This window comes from Panthera tigris, chromosome A1, assembly GCF_018350195.1.
Source record: "Panthera tigris isolate Pti1 chromosome A1, P.tigris_Pti1_mat1.1, whole genome shotgun sequence".
Taxonomy (NCBI): Eukaryota; Metazoa; Chordata; class Mammalia; order Carnivora; family Felidae; genus Panthera; species Panthera tigris.
This window is the reverse complement of record NC_056660.1, coordinates 69,059,885-69,080,377: the sequence shown is the minus strand read 5'-3', so window position 1 is coordinate 69,080,377 and position 20,493 is coordinate 69,059,885. Positions and strand designations below refer to the sequence as shown.

Here is a 20,493-nt window from a genome sequence, read left to right as displayed (position 1 = left end):
TAGCTGGTGGTAGAGACTGACGAGGGTAAGAGGATAGAGGGTTTGAGAATAGAGCATTAAAGGAGGAATTAAGTCCTTACGGGAGGTGGGGAATCGCAAGGTAAGAGTAGATTCCCTTACCTTACAGGTAAGGGTAACAAGATGGCACAAGAACATCCAGGACAAGAGAACAGCAGTTGTCCTCAAGACTTCCTTCCCGGGAGTGGGCTTGCCGTCCATGTGCTGACCACCCCACATCTACATTTCCACGCTCCCCAAAGGCTTCACGAAGAGCCTGAAATGCGGTGAGTCCAGGTGGAAACCCAACACCACCTGCCTCAAGTGGGGCCGCCCCATGATTCTGTAACCTCAGGATGGATGCCGCCACTAGCTGGTTATCCAGGACGGAAAAACCAGGAAAGCATTCCGGATTCCATTTTTTTTTGAATCCTTCACCAAGTCCTTCTGATTCTACCTCCTAAAAACGTCAAGGCTGTTACCATCTTTCTCTGCACAGTCACTGTCCTGGTTCTGGCTTTGTGTCCCCCCACCCCCACCCCCCTCCGCCAACCCCAACCTACTGTGGTGGTGTCTCCATCGGGACCTCTGCCTCCACGCCTCACCCCTCCACGCCTCACCCCTCCACGCCTCCAGAGTCCTCAGCAGGGCACATGGGGCCCTTAGGATATAACCCTCCCCCCCCTTCATGTGCTTCTTGCCACCTCACCCCAGGTGAGCAAATTGAACAACCTATACTTGACTGCCCGGCTCATGCCCAGAGCCTCTGCACGTGACACGCCCCTTAGGAGCCCTGCCCGGCCTCAGCAACCCCCTCAACACCCACCCGCCTCCACCAGTTAGGAACTCCTCTATCTTCTGTACTTCTGCCGTATGTGTCCATCTCAGCCCTTGTCACGTGGTGTCCCCTGCTGGGTTTAGTGACTACTTTTATTTTGAAATACAGATTCGTAGGAGCTTACACAGGAATGTACAGGGAGGTCCTGCACCCAGCCTCCCCCAGGGCTAACATCTCGTGTAACTATAGCACAACATCAACACTAGGAAATTGACACTGGTACGATCCGGAGTTTACTTGGACTCTACCAGTTAAATGTGCCCCCGTGCGTGTGTGTACACGTACAGCTCCAGGCCGTGTTACCACATGCGCTGTTCCCGAGTTGACCTTAAGAGTGCACATCGGTCGTGCTCCTGCATCCTCGGGGCCTGATACACACATAGGCACTCAGTAAATGTCTGCTGCCTGCATGCCTTAATGAGCAAATGAAGGGTGCCTGGTTGGCTCAGTTGGCAGCATGTGACCCTCGATCTTGGGGTTGTGAGCTGGAGCCCCGTGTTGGGAGTAGAGGTCACTTCAAACAAAACAAAACAAAACAAGAAAAAACAACCATGCATGCACCCAGCCAAGGCAGGAGTCTTGCAAGAAACTTGAGTGCCTGGAGAGGTGAGTTCATGGTCACTGGAGCACAGAGAAGCATGTGAAGGACACGGGGAAGGGCCTGGAAAGATCATCCAGGGCTAGAACACGAAGGCTTTTGTCAGGTTTGGGTTTGGACTGTATTCTACCCGCCAGAGAGACACAGGAGGGTCGTGAGCCTCGGCAGTCTGGCGGTACCATCCGTGCTGACTGGGAGGACGGCTCGCCGGGAGGCAGGGCAACACCAGGAAGCTGGTCGGGTCCTCCAGCAGACAGCCAGCTGAGAGCCAGAAGGAGTAAGGTGGGAGAAGTTGAAGGAGGAGAGGGGGCAGGAGGTGGGCACCTGAGGAGACAGACGGGTCGAGTGAAGGTCCCAGCCTGGATGAAAGATGGATCTTTGGGTGGGTTTTGAAGTGCCTTTGTGCATCTGAGCAGATGTCTCCAGTTGGAAGTTTGCGGCATAAACAAGAGATCCTAATTTGGGTATCTGACTTTCAGGCAGGGATTGGAGCCCCTGGCCCAGCTCCCTCGGTCATGGTCATGAGTGGAGGGTCTGGGAACCACCCCAGTCTGGCTGAGCCCCTGCCAATGCAGGTAAAAACACAGGGGTCTGTGGGGGTGGGGGACAGGAAGGACACTGCAAGCTGTAGATCACTGTAAGCATTTTGGACAAGAGTGCTATCCTGGGCTTCTACATCTCTCGAACCTTCTGCTGGCTCTCCTTCATACTTCATAAAAATTCTTTAAAACCAGCTATAACCACCACAAGAAAAAGCAACCCAAACAAATGCTAAAAACGGCAGCCAGTGGCTCTCTGAGCCTCTCCACCTATTTTTATTTTGCTTGCACGGAGCTCCATGCTATAAATATGCTCATGGCATCCGCACAGGAACTCAAATGCCAGCACAGCCGACGAAGCTGACTAACCACAAAAATGCCAACTCACCAGACTGAGGAGAAAGAGCTGCTCTGAGCGAAAATCAGGTATGTTCTAGGAGGTCTCAGGCGCTAGGTGAACAGAGAGGAGGGTGGGTACCACTGCCTGTCAGCTCTCCGTGGACGAGGCACAAAGGACAGCTGGTGATGCTGGGGACTGTCCCCAAGGGGGCAAGGAATGGGCTGGCAGGTCTCCAACTGCCGTCTCTGGAGGCCCATGGTGGAGTCCAAGCCTCCTTGAAGGGAGTCTGTGAAGGCAGGAGCCCTCCCTGGGCAGGATTATACAGCTGTCCCTTGAACAACCCTGGGGTGAGGGGCACTGACTCCCCCACGCAATTAAAAATCAGCATTTAGGGGTGACTAGGTGGCTCAGTCGGTTGAACGTCTAACTTTGGCTCAGGTCATGGTCTCACGATTTGTGGGTTCGAGCCCCGCGTCGGGCTCTGTGCTGACAGCTCAGAGCCCAGAGCCTGCTTTGGATTCTGTGTATGTCTCTCTCTGCCCTTCCCCCACTCGTGCTCTGTCTCAAAAATAAATATAAATGTGAAAAAAATATATTTTTTAAAAAATCGGCATGTAACTTTTAACTCTCCCAAAACTGAACTATTAATAATAGCCTAATGTTGGCTAGAAACCTTATGGTTAACATTGATTAACATATAGTGGTATATGTAATATCACAGGGAAGACAAAATACATTCATGGTATCCTGTATTTATGGGAAACGTTCTACATGTAAGTGGACCCACGCAGTTCAAACCCATGTCATTCCAGAGTCAGCTGCCATCTCAGATGAAGGGAATACTGAGAGAAAAGAGGGAAAACCCAACTGGGCCAAAAAAACAGGCGGACATAGGAAAATAACTGGAAAGTCCAACAGTAACAAAAACATGTTACAAAAAAAAGAAAAAAAGAGTATCTTTAACAAGTGTTAAAGAGTCTGATAAGGCTGCCTGCTATGTGATTCCAACTATAGGACATTCTGGAAAAGACAAAACTATGCAGACAGGAAAGGGTCGGGGGTTGCCAGGGGGTGGGGGAGGGGAGGGATGAACAGGCAGAGCCTGGAGGAATTTTAGGCCAGTGACCCTGTCCTGTGTCATCTTGTCATGGCAGGTACATGACATTCTGCATTTGGCAGAACCCCACAGAATGTACCACTCCAAGAGTGATCCCTAACGGGAACTATGGATTTAGATAATAATAATGCTCATCAGTTGTAGCAAAGATCCCACACCCATGCAAGATGTTAGTACCAGGGCACTGTGTGTGTGTGTGTGTGTGTGTGTGTGTGTGTGTGTGTGTGTGTGTGTGTATACGCACAAGTATGCACATAGGACATCTCTGTGGGCTTTCTGCTCAGTTTTTCTGTAAACCTAAAACTGCTTTAGAAAAGAAAATACACTAATAAAAAATACTATGGAAAGCACAAGGAGGTCTGTAACTGTTACATCTGAGTTTTGTGGATCAGCCTTACTTAAAGCATTAAAAACACTGTGGCTGTAGAACATCTTAGATAATTCTTTGCATTTATTGCATGGGATTCTGCAATCCGGATAGCTTTCATGGCCTCTCTCTTGTCTTGCCCAGAGGGCAGTGTTGCTTTTTGAAGACTGTAAAAAAGTGTGCTCAAGGCCTGTTAAATAGTATCTTGATCTTTGTTAAGAGAAACAGGAAATCTCTGGAGTGGCTTTAGATCTTGTCTTTTCTGTGTACCACCCCCCGCCCCACCATCCCCTTGTCCTGCCTCATGAGATAGATCATTCTAAGGGGGAAAAATAAAGCCTTAAACAACTTAGTAAGATTCTTGGGAATTAATTCAAACTCCAACAGTAACTTTTATTGTACAAGTGTCTTATACATTGTGGGTGCTCAGCTAATCCTGGAGGGAGGGATGGGGGAGGTGGATGGATGGTTGGTTGGATGGGGGGAAATGGTAGCAGGAGCAACCTTCCTTCTTTAGGGGTTGCTCTGAGTTATTAGTAAAGGTATTAGAGAGGCTTTTTTGGGCCAGTTGAAATGTAGGAAGATCACTTTAAAATGTAAATAGAGAGGTATTTGTCTTCAAAAGGTAAACTGTGAATTAAAATATTCTATGTTAAAGGCATTAATAGATTAAGATGAAAATGTAAAAATGAAAATTTCACTGCTAAGAGATGGGGCAGATTTCAAAAATGAGGTAGAATATTGGTTCAGTATGTCTGGTGGTATACTCTTACTCTTGTATCATTGCAGATATTGCTGGCTGGTTAGAAATGTCTTTGCCTGGTACAGTGACTTCAAGTCATAGGATTGATTAGAATTCCTACCTGGCTCTAAATCCAATGTTTTCGTCACACTTACAAGAAGCCAAAACGACTGATGAAAAGTGCAATGTTCAGTCGACCAAACCATGTTTTGTCTACATCGGTTTTTTTTAACTTTTTTTTTTTTATTTATTTTTGAGACAGAGACAGACAGAGCATGAACGGGGGAGGGGCAGAGAGAGAGGGAGACACAGAATCGGAAGCAGGCTCCAGGCTCTGAGCCATCAGCCCAGAGCCCGACGAGGGGCTCGAACTCACAGACCGTGAGACCGTGACCTGAGCTGAAGTCGGCCGCTCAACCGACTGAGCCACCCAGGCGCCCCCATCGTTTTTTAAAATGAGTGCTGAATGATTTATTCAGATAATACCTATTGTTTTGATTACAGCACAGAGCTTTTAAGGAGGAAAAAGTACTACAAGTACTTCCCCCAAAGGGGCTGCATTTTCCTTTCAAACACGATTGTCTGCGAGGACAGAGGAATTCACCCTGCATTTACCTGTATTTAGTCAAATCAGGTCATGTGTGGTTATGCACTGGGATTGAAGCCCAGGCCTCCGAGAGGCCCAGCCTGGTTTTCCCTAGGGAACTCGTTCCACCGGAATCCCAAAGCAGCTCACCTTCATACCCTGAATGTTCTTCAGTAGGACATCTCCGATTCTTTGGTAATCCCCTCTGATGTGGGCATTTGAGCGGCCTTCCCTGAAAGCAAAGGCAAAGGGGTTGGAAACAAAAGCATTAGCAGTGGAAACATAACCGGAAAACATCTGGCCTCAGATCACAAAACAGCAAGCTTTATGCCTTCCTTTCCAATCCCCTATTATTTGTACCTCTCCCTTCTCCCGGCGTCACACAATGTTAGCGCCGGAAGGAGACTATGAAATCACCCCATTCTTCTGCAAAGAATTCCCCTTGTACTTCGAAAGAGACAAGGAAGAACCATTGTGCTATCATTTTAATTTGGTCTCATTTCAAATTTTTTCCCCGTTCACGCTTGGGTGATTTGGGCGTCATTACAAGAGCTTGGAAATCACTAACAGACAAGGTTTCTGGTCCCAAGAGCCCTGAGCTTAAAGCAGACAAAGAGCTGCGTGGACAGCCCTGGGGAAAAGAAAAACATAACTGAGGAGGTACAGGAGCCCTATGTGTGGAGGTGGGAACAGGGGCAGAAGTGGGCAGGATGGGTGTCCCAGGTACAGAGAGGGCCAGGGAAGGGAGGTTCCAGACTCCCCCCAGCCAGAGATGCTGGGTGAAAGATGACAAAGATATGGGCCCTTTCAGCAGAGTTTTGGGTCTACTGTATTCTTCTTTCTTATGGCTCTGGGCTGTAGCCAATGTTGATAAGCTAAGAGCTTAAGCAGCAGAGAGGAAAGGAATATCAATAACGGTAGGTGGTTATTAAGCACGGTCCACTGTGCTGAGCACATTATAAGCACTAGTTCATCTACCCCTCATGACGGCCTTATGAGGCAGGTACCATCATCAGCACCATTAAACAGCTGAAGAAACCGAGGCACAAAGAAACCACGCGGCTTGCCTAATGTCAGCTATCGTGAGCCCGTGGGCCTGAACTTGAGTCCAGGGGGTCCAGCCCACGCCCCTCCAACCATGGCACCGGTGTGTATCTGTGAATTTACCCACTGATGGCTAATATCTTCAAACGAACTGTTCAGGAGAGCTAGAAGCTAACTTAAATGAGAGGGATGCATGAAAAAGAACAAAGGTAAAAATCCGGGCATGGGGCTTCCAGTCAGAAGTGAGAGCCCCAGCTCGGGGCTTCCCGCAGGAGGCAGTGAAATGACACATTCCCCTGGTTCTAACTCAGCAGACACGTAGATTACATCACCAGGGAGACAGAGCACCCAGACCCACGGGGTAGTTAAAGCTGCTCCGGAATAAAGGGACAGACAACATACTTATGCTCCCAGCCTGGGTCGGCTTCTGGGCGCTTTCTTTATTGTATTCCTTTCCCCTCCCCCCACACAGAATTCCCCAATCCTTCTGCTTCCTCTCAGCTGCCCAAACAAAGGGTGTTGGCAGATTGCCTTAATCACTGCTCCTCTTCCAATTGAGTCTGGATTCTGTCCTCCACTCCCTGAAGTGCTTCTGTGAGGGAATACCACCAACCTCCTAATTGCCTAAACCCTGCCCCTAGGCAGCTTCTCTGGGCCTGGGGGCCCCAAACTCCAGGCACTTGGCTCTCCAGCTTTGGGAGGCCTCTGGAGGTCAGTTCTCAGTCCTCGTGGCCACCTCCCCCTCTTCAGGCTACTCCTGAGAGGTCTGTGTTCTTTGGGAACGCATCTGTGCTTATGTGCTCTCTTCACTTCCTACTTCGTCCTGTATAATCCCTGGATTCCCCACGGGTTCTATGCATGATGCCAGATCTGTACCCAAATGCCCCTTGTCCAAATGACCCAGGGACTGTATTTCTTACACCCACCAAAGGGTTCTACATGAATGACCCTGCAAGTATCTCAAACTCAAGAGGTTCCAGAGTTAATTATCTTACTGCCCAAACTCAATCCCCTTCCTAGGTTAACCCCCTTGATGATGTAACTGTTCTGCCCCCCGCTCAAGCCGGGAACCTCAGGTATCCTCCCTTGTCTGTCTCTTCTATCCCCCACCCAGTGGATCAAATTCCTCCCAAAATGGGGTCACTGGAGAATGTTTAAGAGACAGACTTAAACCCAGGCTCTGCTTTAGAGACGGTGCTCAGTCTATTGCTAATCACCGCATATTATTCTGCCCTGTCAACCGCAGGGTGGAGGCATCTCCGGAATTTTAGCAAATGGTTATTAATCCAATCTCTATTGAGAAGTTTATTGTTTGGCCATTCTGTTGATCCTGATGTGTGCCTACTTTTAGTTGAGAGTTTACTGGTTGCTCTCTTCCTTATACACTTGGAGAAGGGAGCTCTGGCCTCAAACGGAAGCTTTCTGCTTTATAGAACCCCTCCTTCAAGCCTGCACCTTCACCATCACGTGATGCTCTGGAAGGAGCTGGAAAGCTCCCCTTCCTTCCCTTTCCCCGCTGCTCACCCCCCCACCCCCGCTCCAACACCTGAACAAAAAAAGCTACTGAGCCAGAATGTCCTGATTTTGACTAAATGCCACACATTAATAAGAGAAGGCAAGGCACAATTGAAACTCGATTTGTGGGTATGTAGATATGACCTGAAACTTATGTAAGTGATCCCAAAACTTTCAAATGGGCATACCATTTGACAAATGCAGTTAAGGAAGGTCTTTAGTTAGTTCAAAGGACATAATTTAGATATTTTAGCCAGAGTCCTCCGGATTGGATGGGCAAGGGGAGAACTGGGGGGGGGGCTTTATTAATAACAAGCAATTTCCTCCTTCTCGCAGATAACGCCCAAGGGAAAATGAAGTGCTGGGAAGCGACATGGGGGTGGGGTGGAGCATGTAAGTGGAAGTCAGATTTTATTGACTGCACATCCTTCTTCCCACTGTTAAAAGAAAACGTACTGATGTTAAAGCCCCAAACTCAAGGGGACATTTTCCCGCATCAGCTGGCTAGCAGAGTCCTGTTTCTCTGTCTTTGGCATCTTTACTTTCATTTTAGAAATAGCACAGTGCCCTGTGCCCTGGGGAAGACCGTGATGTGGATAAATTCAAACAGGGCCAGCTCTAGGTGGTGTGGGGACAGAAGGCTGGGGCCCCAGAAGTCAATGCATCCGGTCCAGGCAGCGCTGCCCGCCTCCCGAGACCTCCCCCCTCAGTAGCACACATGGCCAGTCCCAACCCCTGTGTGGTTCCAGAACATGGCGCCAGTCCATGAGAATAGGGCAAACCAAAACTGCTGCTTCCTATAGAAATACTGTCATGTTTTTACTTCCTTTGCATGTTAATGCCACCAAATCCACAAGTTCAAAGCATTTGCTTTGTTATTCAGAACTAAAAGGTCATTTTATTATTAAGAACATGAAAAAAGTAATTATAATTCTTCCAGAACATCCTCTGGATGTTAACCTCACAAGAAAAGGGTCCTTGTTTAGAAGACAGGGCCACATAGTTGTTGTCCGTGTAATTACCGCGTGGCAACAAAGCTGAAAATTCTTTTGACAATTTCACTTTGGAAACCCATGTACTCAGAAGCTTCCCAGAAGCTAAATTCTGCCCCGTGCACCATGATTAATACACTCCCTGGAGCAATGACACGTTAGCTCAGCGCTGGGCCCAACACACCCCCACACCCCCCACCATGAATCTCCCAAGTCTTCCTGCCCCTCGGTAGACACTTCACTCACGACTATGTGAGCTAGTCACTAACTCTGCAGCAGACAGGCCACGAAGAGGAGGAAAAGGCTAGAAGGGCCAGTTCTCTGTGGGAGAGACCAGTAACGAGGCTGTCTCCAAGGGGCACAAGGAGCCCTTGCACCTGAGGGCTTTGACTCTGACTGTCGGGAAATACAACACTGACAGTAGGTGCAGGTGGGCAAGGCCAATGGGAGAGATCACCACTCTGCTCCCCTCCTTCTCACGCCCAATCCCGGGTCAACATGAAATCTTCATGGAACCCTAGGACAGTCTACAGCGTGTCCACGGTCTCATGCATTGGTGATACAACCCCCAGCTATCCCACATGGTACTACGCACCCCAGGATGCCATCTCCCAACCGTGAGTGTTTTCTGGGGAGCGGGACATCAGGCCTGGCTTCAGTCGAGTGTCTGATATTCTTTACCATGGAAAGCAGGTAGTGACTGACCCACTGGGCATTTCGAGTAGCCTAGTATTAATGCAAGCATGTTTACCACTCAGCCCTTCCCTTCTCCTCCCGACAAATGAAGCATCGTCTCATTAGACTGAAACATAAAGCCAACTGCCGATTGGAGCTGGGGGGCGGCCCTCCCACCTCACTCTGTGTCTGGGCGCTCCCTGACCCCGCAAGATGGACTGAACTTTTGTGAGCCTCATTCTCAGGCCTCATTTGCAAATCAGACATCACATCTTTGCTCTTACTAGTCCCTGTGGTTTCTAGGATCTTAAATGAAAACGGTCTGTGATCACATGTATTTGTGTATACGTGTAAGTAGAAAGATAATGTATAAATAAGCAAAAGAATAAAGACACGTCTTCCATGAATGTGTGGGTGAGGGAGGGTGGCTGGGTTCAACGCAAACAATTTAGCCAGAGTAATACATTGTATTTATATTTATATCATATACCTAATATTAAGATATTTATCTTTTTATCTATTCATTATGTTTATATATTATATATACTACACACATCTAACATCTATATTAGCCACAGGTAATCTATGTTGATTTCAATATTCTTTGATGGATTCCAATATCCTTTGAGATCCCTGGAGAAGAAAATCCAATTCATTTGAATTTTAATTCACATCCCCAGAAAGACGTTCGGGCCGGAGGCATCCTCACTAGGCACATGGCGCTTGAGTGTTTCCCTTTGGTAGCTACAGATAAGGGATTCACTCTCTGAGCGGTACCTGCAGCTGGCAGATGCCTCCCGTTCTTGGTGACATCATGCCCGTCAGTTACAATGCTAGGATGCTTACATCAGCTTTTCTTCTGTGTTTAAGGCCAGGTCCTGTTTAATAAGAGGAGCACAAGTCACAGCCCCACTCACGGGCAGGCTTGATAGCACCCAGATGAGACCTGAAGTGGTCACCTGGGTTCAGTCCTGTTCATGAGCCACACATGAAAATGCAGGGGAACAGAAAAGCCATTTAAAACTCATCAGCGGCCTAGAGAATGTTCGCTCTCAAGTGCTTTCCAGCAGAAACCCGCCTGCGGTTCAGGTGATTGGAAAAACTGTTTTCCTTTTTCTAGGAAAGCAGCTTGGTCTCAAAGCACAGTGGGCTGTCCAGTCAGGAGCAAGGCAGATAATTCAGGGAAAACTAGCTCCCACATGTGACTGAGAACATGTCATGCTACTCATGGGTTAACAGGAAACAGTCACCAACATCATTGTCCCTGGAACCCTGGGTGGACAGTGGAAAGCCAGCTGGGGCAGAATATAATGAATTCAGTGTCCTTGTAGTGTCTTTCTTGGCTTTGAATCAAACATAAAATTTTAAACTTAATTTAAAATTTAATTTAAATTTTATATTAAATTTATATTAAATTTATATAATAAGTGTGTAAGTGACCCCCCCCCCCACGGTATACAGGTATACCCCATAAATTCTTTTCCATTGTTTATGCTAATTTTTCAAAACTTTCCTCCATTGCCTATGCTTCCAGGCTGTTTTCTAGGTAGACCACACTGCCTTGTCTCCAATGAGTTTCACTGCTGTTTACCTTGACAGCAATGGTTTTAAACACTTTTTGCATGGTCTTATTTTTTTAAACCAATGAAAATCGTCAAACTAAAGCTGTGACACACAAGAAGTAGCCTGATTTTGCTGAAGGGTCGGGGGGCGGCACTCAGAGAACCACCCCGAGTCTTGCCTTTTGACAACGATCTCGAAGATTCTGAATTCCAGGGAAGTGGATGGAGAGGAACGTCAGGTGCTGTGACACTCACGCATGACTGGAAAGGAAGGCTGCATTCTCCTATCTTCCACTCCCCAGAGTCCTTTCCCCTTTAAAGCCTCTAAAACTGCCACCCAGTATAGTATCCACATATGGCTGCTTACATCTTAACTCTGCTTAAAATGAACTTTTAAAATTCAATTCCTCACCCATACGAGCCCTATGTGAATTGCTCACCAGCCACATGCGGCCAGTGGCTATTACTGAACAACGTAGACACAGAGTATTTCCATCACTGCCGAAAGTGCTACTTGACAGCATCGTTCTAGATAGAAAGAGAACATGTTTACAGCTACCTCCCTGCCCCCAGGTTCATGGGCTCCAGGGAAAGCAAGAAATGGGGTGTAGTCCTACCTGGTTTTATACCAACCAACTTTCAGAGCTCATTTTCCATGGGGGGTGGGGTGGAAGATGGGCAGAAGGCAACAAGATTGTTTTGTCAAATGAGACAATTTAACAGTGTTTTGTAAGATGTTGTAGAAATGCAAGGTGCTTTTTTTTATTATTTAATTAAAAAAATTTTTTTAATGTTTATTTATTTCTGAGACAGAGAGACACAGAGCATGAGAGGGGGAGGGGCAGAGAGAGAGGGAGACACAGAACCCGAAGCAGGGCTCCAGGCCACGAGCTGTCAGCAGAGAGCCCGACGCAGGGCTTGAACTCACAAACCGTGAGATCATGACCCGAGCCGAAGTCCGTCGCTCAACCGACTGAACCACCCAGGTGCCCCACAAGGTGCTTTCTCATAGCAATGTGGCCAGTCTTAAAGCTATCCTTTTTAACACCTCTAGAGTACGGACAGGGATTTCTGTTCTGAGAAAAGGCTCAGAGGCCCCCTGATCTCTTGGCGTGGCCTAAGTAGGAAAGAGAGCAGGCGCTCTTAAGTACCCCTCCCCCACAAGGACACCCCTTTCAAATCTTATCCGGCTGGTCTGGCTGCCTCCTTGACACAGAACAGAGAGAAGGATGAAACCAGAATACAAGCTCTAGGAGAGTGATAACTGTGTCGTGTTTTGTTCACTGAACATTGAGGAGAATGACTGATTTATAATAGGGACGCAATAAATATTTGTCCAAGTCTGTGGACACGGGGATTCACACACACACAGCTCAAGGTTCTGAAGTAGAGAGATGGCCCTGCCACCAGAGCCCCAAATGTGTGACTTGGAAGGAAAAGAGTGTGTCACATCTTTACCCCATCACGTGTGCACGTGTGTGTGTGTGCATGTGTGTGGCCAGGAACAGCCTGAACAGCATGAGCAGCACAGGGGGGCAGGCAGGGGCTATTTCAGATCATGCCTGGGGCTGGGGTTTCCCAGGGGCCAGAAGCTGTTCTCAGGTTAGTTACAAGTGAACAGCAACGAACCAGCTTCTTTGGAGTTCTTCCCCTCTAAACGTTACGCCTAAAGCCTCTGGTGCTAAAGGCATAGTGACAGCAGACCAGCTGGCTTCAAAATCCAGTCGTGCCCTTAACCAGCTGTGTGACATCTGCCAAGCAACTCACCCTCTCTGTGCCTCATTTCCTCACCTGTGAGGTAAGGAGATAACAACAGTATCTACCTAATGATGTGCTTGTAAATATTAAAAGACATGATACACGAGCAGCATTTAACAGTGTCTGGAACACAGGGAATGTTCAGTTCACGTTAGCCAAAACTCTCACCAACAAAATCGGCAAGCAACCTCTATTCTTTTTTTTCAATCAAAGAGATAAAATAAAGTCCTCCTGACGGTAACATACAGAAGGAGCCTCGTCTCAGATTGTAATGGTCTTAACATCTCTGTTGACCTAAACCAGAGCGAAAGAGATACCACAGATGATGCTCTCTGCTCTAGGGTCCCATAGCCGTGTACCCACCTTGTGTCCGATTCAGCCAGAGCCAAAAACACCACCGCTCAAGATTTCCCAGCCACCACGGGGAGTAGTGGAATAGTGAAATACGGGGTCCTCAAAAGTTCCTAGCACGTCACATATATGTGTTAATGAGCAAGCAAATAGAAAAGCTTCCCTAAGACCCAAACAGGAAAGGAGGCAGTTAGCAGTTTATACTTGTTGAAGAGAACAATGCCCGACAGCCCATGTGGTTTGAGAAAAGGTAGCCTGTGGAGGAAGGTCTACTCTCCTTCCTCCTCTTGTTCCCTCAGTAAATAGTCGGCACATTTGGTGCGAAACTAAGGCCCCTGAGAAATTCCACAGGGAGGGGGCAGAAGGCCCTGTCAGCAAATCCAAGGACAAGGTTAAGAGGCGGTTGAGTAAGATATGGAGGGCAGGACCTGGAGGCCATGCTGCCTGGGTTCAAGTCCAGCGTTAACTCTCCCACCTGGGCAGGCTGTCCATCCACCCTGTTGACCGAGGCTGAGTCCCCTCATCCGAACCTGCCTCTTTGCACCGTGCGGACGGAACAAAGTATGTAAGGGCTTGGAAGGAGCCTTGCTGTCGTTTCTGTTGCAATCCCTTGGGAGTGGACAGAGAGGCTCCGAGGATATGCTGCGACACAGCTAAATTCCACAAGAGTCCCCTCGGATATTACCATCTCAGTGGTGGCCACTTCACCATTAAATAGTCTCTTGGTGGATTAGAAAAAAATCTGAATCCATTTTCTCAGATTTGAGCCCTACAGGTGATATTCCTGTAGACAAAGCCATCACAGGGCCAGTGTTGGCCAGATGCCATGTACTTCCTGCCCCTTTTGAGAGAACAGCACAGGAGGGTGTCCGGAGCAGAAGGACCTCTCGGTGAGCACAGCTGACATCCCAAAGCCAGGAGCAGAAAGAAAGGATGCAAGGGTTGCGGGCACAGGTGCTGGCTGGGGCTCTGCCGGGTTCCTGTTGTGTGGCCCAGGGCAAGGCACACTCTCCTTTTCTCCTGTGACGAATGAGGAATCTGGGGTGCCTGGGTGGCTCAGCTGGGTAAGTGACTGACTCTCAATTTCAGCTCAGGTGGTAATCTCATGGTTTGTGAGATCAAGTCCCACGTCAGGCTCTGTGCGGACGGTGCAGAGCCTGCTTAGGATTCTCTCTCCCTCTCTCTCTCTCTCTGCCCTGCCCCCCTGCTCAGGCACTCTCTAAATAAATAAACATTAAAGAAAGAGAGAGAGAATGAGGAATCCACGGCAGATGCACTCTCAGCCACTTTCCAGTTGTAAAGCCTTGTGCCTCAACAACACAGCTGCAAAGCCACAAGCTGAGGATCAGATCAGACCCAAGTTCAAGTTGTACCTCTGTCACTTATGGGTTGTATGTCGGGGGTCTCACCTCTCTGGGCCTTATGTTCCCAATCATACAATGGGAATAACACCTACACCTAGGGAAGTGTTTTTCAACAAGGATCAACAAGTTTTAATAAAGGGCCAGATAGTAAATACCGTAGGCTTTTCAGGCCACACAGTCTGTGTCATGAGTATTCACCTGTGAAAGGCAGCCATAGACAATGGGTTAAAAAAAAAACAAAAATGCGTGTGGCTATGTTCCAAAAAAACTTTATTAGCAGGAACAGGTAGCAGGCCAGATCTGGCCAAGGGCTGGTCAACCTGGTTTTGAAGATCAAATGGGAAAATCCTGGTGGTCATTTTAATTTTTATCAATAACACCAACTTTACAACAGTACCAGGTGTCTCAAGAGTCTGCACACAGTAAATGCGCATTAACGGTACTTGATTATTAATATTAATGCCACGACTCTGCATGTGAATCAGACTTTGTAAAAGCACTGTCCATCCACATTTGCCAGACCCCCTTCTGCTTTACAAAAGATCAATCCTTGACCCTTGGAGACATGACGTAAATGAACTTATTACTCTTCGAGATTTACCATGAACCAAACCAAGGCATTTTCACACATTTGTTTTATAGATATTTTCAGCAACTTGTGTCCAAGGGCCTGTGTTTCTTATAGTAATGTGTACTATTTCTTCTTCATTTTTAGACCAATATTGTCCAAAAGATCTTTTTCTGTGATGACGAAGACGTGTTTTATATCTGCCATCCAATATGATAGCCACTAGCCACATGTGGCTAATGAGCCTTGAAATGTGGCCAGTGTTACTGAGAAAATGAATCTTTAATTTAATAGATTATTCAAATCTGTTTATTTATTTTGAGAGAGAGAGAGAGAGAGAGAGTGTGTGTTTGAGCGAGCAGGGCAGGGGGCAGTGAGAGAGGGAGAGACTCCCAAGCAGGCTCCATGCTGTCAGCACAGAGCCCAATGCGGGGTTCAAACTCACTGTGAGACCACAACCTGAGCCAAAATCAAGAGTCGGAGGGACACTTAACCAACTGACCCACCCAGGAACCCCTTGATTATTTTAAATTGAGATTGCTGTCAGTGGCTAGTAGCTGCCATATTGGACAGTGTGGCTTTATAGGTCTTTATCCTTTTCTTACATTGTTTTCCATTTGTAAACCATCTCAAAGTCATTGCGGAAGATGAGGCACAAAAGGATTTGAAACCACAATAAAAATGAGCCTTAACCAGTTATGAAGCAGTTGACAAGCAAACAATCAGGCATTCAACCAAGCCAACACCATTCCCGAGCTCCAGTCTAGACTAAGTGGCACAGAAACGACTGGCCAAGTGCTAAGGCAGGTGCGTGAGGAACTGAGATGCCAGGTGGACTGTGCTGGAGTAAAGCCTGTCAGGATTCCTGACACAGGGTTGTAACCCAGACTTCCTGCTCACAACCAAACTCATCGCTGCAGGGACCCTGGGAGGCAGTGGGATACATCACACAAGAACGTTCCACAAGAAAAGGCATGGCAGCTGATTTTGCTCTAGAAGAAGGAAAACAGTTTTCACGGACTCTAGTAAATGTCCTACGGTGAAGACAGGAGACCTCCCCACGGGACTGGTCTGGTAAGGATTAGGCAATTGTGAACAACGCTTGGGGGACAGTCATTATTACTCCATAAGATAACTGCAGGTGTGGTCTGCAGTCAGCCTTATCTTGGGAAATAACATAGAAATCAGATCCCTTCCTTATGTACACATGGGAAACAGCCTACAGATGTCTACTTCGGGTGGGGGGAGGTGTGGAGGGGCCGACGCGCACAGAGGACAGGGGGGCAGATGTGGATGTGTGTGTGCGCACCCACGTGGAACGTGTGCTCATGCCAGGTTCGAAGGCCTGCATCCACCACAAGGGGAGAGGACGCTGGGAGAAATTGCCTGTCGTTGAGGTACGTTTCTAGGGAGTGGAGGGAGGTGCAGTGTCCCCACCCGCCCTGCGTACAGGACGCACTCAGGTGTGCGATGAGCTCAGGACACAGGCTGTCCAACCTCAGGGCTCCTTTCTAGCATTTCCCAACACGGTCCCAAATTCAAACCAGGCCAGAGAAGCAAGGAGCTTAACCACCGCAGGCCTCCACGTCAGGGGAAAACCACGGCATCCGGCTGATTGGCATGATCGCCAACCGCATCCCCGTCTGGGTCACTTAAAAAGGTAATGAGTCTGTTTTCACCTCCCATGGCTTCAGTCGGGAGCCCCATCGACCTCACGGAGCAGCTGGGCGATATGGGGAAACAATAATGGGAAATGAAAGAGGCTCCAAGAATGAGGAACATGGTAGAAAGCGGAATGTGTGCACCGTGCGGTCTGCATTCCCAGGAAAAGGCACCTCGAAAAGGCACCGCTCGAGCATGAGTGGGGGAGGAGCAGAGAGAGAGGGAGACACAGAATCCGAAGCAGCTCTAGGCTCTGAGCTGTCAGCACAGAGCCTGATGTGGGGCTCGAACTCACAAGCCGTGAGATCAAGACGGGCTGAAGTTGGCTGCTCAACCGACTTGAGCCACCCAGGCGCCCCCATCCCCACATTTCATCTTGCCCAACTCTGGACAGCCGAACACTAGCTGTTTCCTCAACCCCAGGCGTTGGCAACCTCCGTTTTATTTTCTGTCTCTCTGAATCTGATTGCTCTAAGTAGCTCATGAGTGGAATTGTACACTGTTTGTTCTGGTTTTTATTTCATTTAGCATGTCTTTAAGGTGCATCTGTGTTGTAGCATGTATCAGCATATCCTTCCTTTTTAAAGTTTATTTAGTGTGAGGGAGAGAGAGAGAGAAAGTGCAGGGGAGTGAGAAGATCCCAAGCAGGCTCCGTGCTGTCAGTTTGGAGCCCGGCACGGGGCCTGAACTCACAAACCTCAAGATCATGACCTGAGCTGAAACGAAGAGTCAGATGCTTACCTGACTAAACCACTCAGGCGCCCCTAGCATCCCCTTCTTTTTAAGGATATTATTCCATTGTACGATGTACCACATTTTGTTTATCCATTAATGATTCACGCATCAGAGGGCACGGGGTTCCTTCCAAACCAAACCTTTTGGCTCCCGTGAATAATGATGCTATGAGCGTGGGTGTAGAAGTATCTGTCTGGGTCTGTTTCTCTCAATTCTTCTGAACATACAGCTAGGATTGGACACTGTTGGGTGCCATGGTAAATCTAGATTTAATTTTTTGAGGAATTCCTATGATTTTCTTTTAAGGATGACCAGCTTCAAAGAGTGGGTAGGATGAAAAGATTTATTACTCATTTTTTTGTTTTAGGATTGCTCACCGTGAAGCTACTATGAAGATGTGCACTCCGGGGGAGGGCTGCAAATCATTGTCTCACCCACACGGTCACCCCCCACTCCTCTTCAGCCCCTGGAGCATCCTGGCAGGACAACACTGCTCCACGGGTGAAATCCCTGATCACAGTCCTCCTGAGAGAGGAGCTTCCTTTCTGCTCCGGACAGACACCCTCCTGTCTCTCAACCCCCTAGGGTCCGAGCCTGCTCCTGCCCCCACACCCCAGGGACCCTGCCTCAATCTTCTCTGCACGTCGTCCCACCACTCTTCAGACGTGCTCTCCTCGGGGACGCTCCACCCCTGCTCACCCCTCGTGGCTTCTTCCATTTCCTCTGCTGGCTCTTGCTCTGCCATGAGCTACACGTTTATGGAAAGTTGACAATAAGGTGTATTCAGCACGATTCTGTCCCTGGCTCTCCTCTGCCTCACTGTTGTTTCTTGCAGGACAGGATTCTTCTTGTGGGTAACTCCCATATCTACATCACTGCACCGGATTTCTTTCCCAAGCCTGAGACCTGCGTTTCCAACTGCCGGGAGGACTTCATTACTGACCCCTCAAAGCTGATGTGACCCAGAGCAAACTCAGCTTCCCTCCGTTATATTTGCTTCTTCCTTTCGGCTTCCTAATTTTGTGAGCATCCTCCCAGGTAACCAGGATCAAAGTTCTCGGGGCTTCCCCCTGGACTTTTCCTTGGTCCCGTGGGCCTGACTTGCCTGCTCGGCGACATCTCAACCTCCGGTCTCCCCACCCCTTCCAAGTGAATCTGCTGCCAAGCTTCTAATAAATGCAGCAGACCCTTCTTGAGAACTGTGTGTGCCCACAGCCAATCCCACATGCCTCTCTGTAGGCCTCTTGCCCAGACCCCAGCTCCCTGCAGGCTGATGTTGCACCGGGCACAGCCTGCCGAGGCGCATCGTGCTAGAGAATCCAGGTCTGGGGAACGAGTCGGCTGGTGTTCACTCTGCCTGCCAGGCCTTTCGGGGCTGGAATTTGGGACACAGCTCCGAAAGCCAAAGGTTGTAAGAGGCTTTCTCTGAGTGCATTTGAACAGCTGGGCAAAATATCCTGGCTTTCAAAAAGAAAGGCATTCTTCCTGTTTTCAGAAGTCACCAAACCTGTTTCCCGGTTTTTGAAGAAACAGGGTCACCTGGGCTTTGGCCAGGCTGAAACAGCCCATCCCCTCATCAGGTGGGTTTACTCAGGAGGACGCAACATTTGGATGCGGGCAGGTGTGTTTACTGAGCAGGGGTTCAAGCCTCCTCATTCAGGGAAATTCCTGGTAACTTTTCTGCCTTAAGACTTCCCACTGCTGATCGAAGCATAGCACTGCCTCATGTAAAACCATGGTGGCCGTGTCCTTTAAGTACCAAATTTGGGGGAGTTTTAGGTGCATAGTAAACTTTAGATTTCTTTCCATTAACAGTAGTAATTTAAAGAGTATCACCGAATAAAGCCTGGAGTTTAGTTGGTGGTAACTTAGCCACGTTAGTTTCCTAGCTGACAGACGTGCCCAGCGATGGAAGAAGCTGACGTGAGGGCAGAAACCCTACTGTCGTGGCAACTTTTTTCTAAATCTAAAGTTATTTCAAAATAAACAATATAAAGAAAGATCAGCTCCTCTCCCGCCTTCTGCGAATGGGACAGAAGGCTAAGCCCTTCACAAATACTGTCTCATTTCATCCATGTAACAGGCCTATGAGGTACACATACTACAGATGACACAGTGTAGCTCCACAAGGGCCAGAGGCAGCCAGAGATGTCTGGTGGGGGTGTGGCCGGGAGCGTGGACACAGCCAGAATGCAGCCATCCCCCTCGGCACGGGCCAGCCGGGTTTCCCATACCCCAGACTGAATAGACACATACACGCATCCACATCTACTTCCATCTGGCCTGGCGGTCCAGAACTCGGTGTGAACTCCTTTCTTAACGAACCTCCCTGCGTTCCATTCTTTTCCTTAAATATATTCACTCACACAGGCTGCCTATGCCGTGCAGGCACCAATGGCCCAGACGTCCTTCAAGGCAGAACTGGCCAGTGATGCCCCATGCCCACACTGGACATGGCCCACTCATCCACGACAGGGCCTGGCCCTCCTTCTTTTCCATGCCTTTCTGTTCCGGAGACCACAAGCCCCCAGCGGGCAAAGCCTTATACGTGAGCTAGCTCGCTCGCTCCCCCACCCACCTGTGCATGCATTCACTGCTTGTAGAAGAAACAAGAGTTATAGCCAAAATGCAACTCAGAGAATCATAGAATCTTAGGTTTGTCACAGGAGCTCCGTATCAGTTGTTCCGGAAAAGGTATTCATCACAGTCATCTCAAGAAGCACTTTAGAAATACACACGTCTGGGACTCCTCCCAGTGTTCTGATTCAGGAGGGCTGGATGGGGCCTGGCAATCTGTATTTTTTCAAAACTCCCCCATCCCCAATCCCAGGTGACCGTGTTGCAGTGCCAGGTTTGGGGTTTCACCCAACAGATAAATGCCTTCTAGAAATAGTCCACCTCTGCTCAAGAGACCCCAGGGTGGAGGAACTCATTAACTCCTAAGGCAGCCTCTCATCGCCAAGTGTTAGTGCTAGGGAATCCTCTATATTTAGACACGATGTGCCTCTTTGGAAATTCACTGTTTAGATTCTGTTCTCTGATACAACTAAGAAGACACTTACTCCCTTTTCACATGACCAGACTAAACAGAGCCATCAGATTTTCTAGAATCTTCTCTCTTCTAGGACAAATGCCCATAGTTT

General features: G+C 48.4%; 1 protein-coding gene and 1 long non-coding RNA gene across 5 annotated transcripts in view; one reads left to right on the top strand and one right to left on the bottom strand.

Moving 5' to 3' along the window:
* FARP1 (FERM, ARH/RhoGEF and pleckstrin domain protein 1) overlaps nucleotides 1-20,493 on the bottom strand; it is a 296,010-nt gene that overhangs the window by 17,885 nt on the left and 257,632 nt on the right. For all 3 annotated transcript variants that reach the window (XM_042979513.1, XM_042979519.1, XM_042979509.1), the window contains exon 17: nucleotides 5,275-5,356. In XM_042979513.1, the coding sequence (XP_042835447.1) occupies nucleotides 5,275-5,356 (82 nt within the window). The remainder of the gene's footprint in view (nucleotides 1-5,274; nucleotides 5,357-20,493) is intronic.
* On the top strand, nucleotides 1,547-18,835 carry LOC122236732. 2 transcript variants are annotated; one of them, XR_006214970.1, is made up of 4 exons: nucleotides 1,547-1,715; nucleotides 1,913-2,008; nucleotides 2,304-2,398; nucleotides 17,718-18,835. It is a non-coding gene; the product is annotated as an uncharacterized LOC122236732 (long non-coding RNA). The 2 variants fall into 2 exon arrangements; XR_006214969.1 differs by having other exon boundaries at nucleotides 1,547-1,815.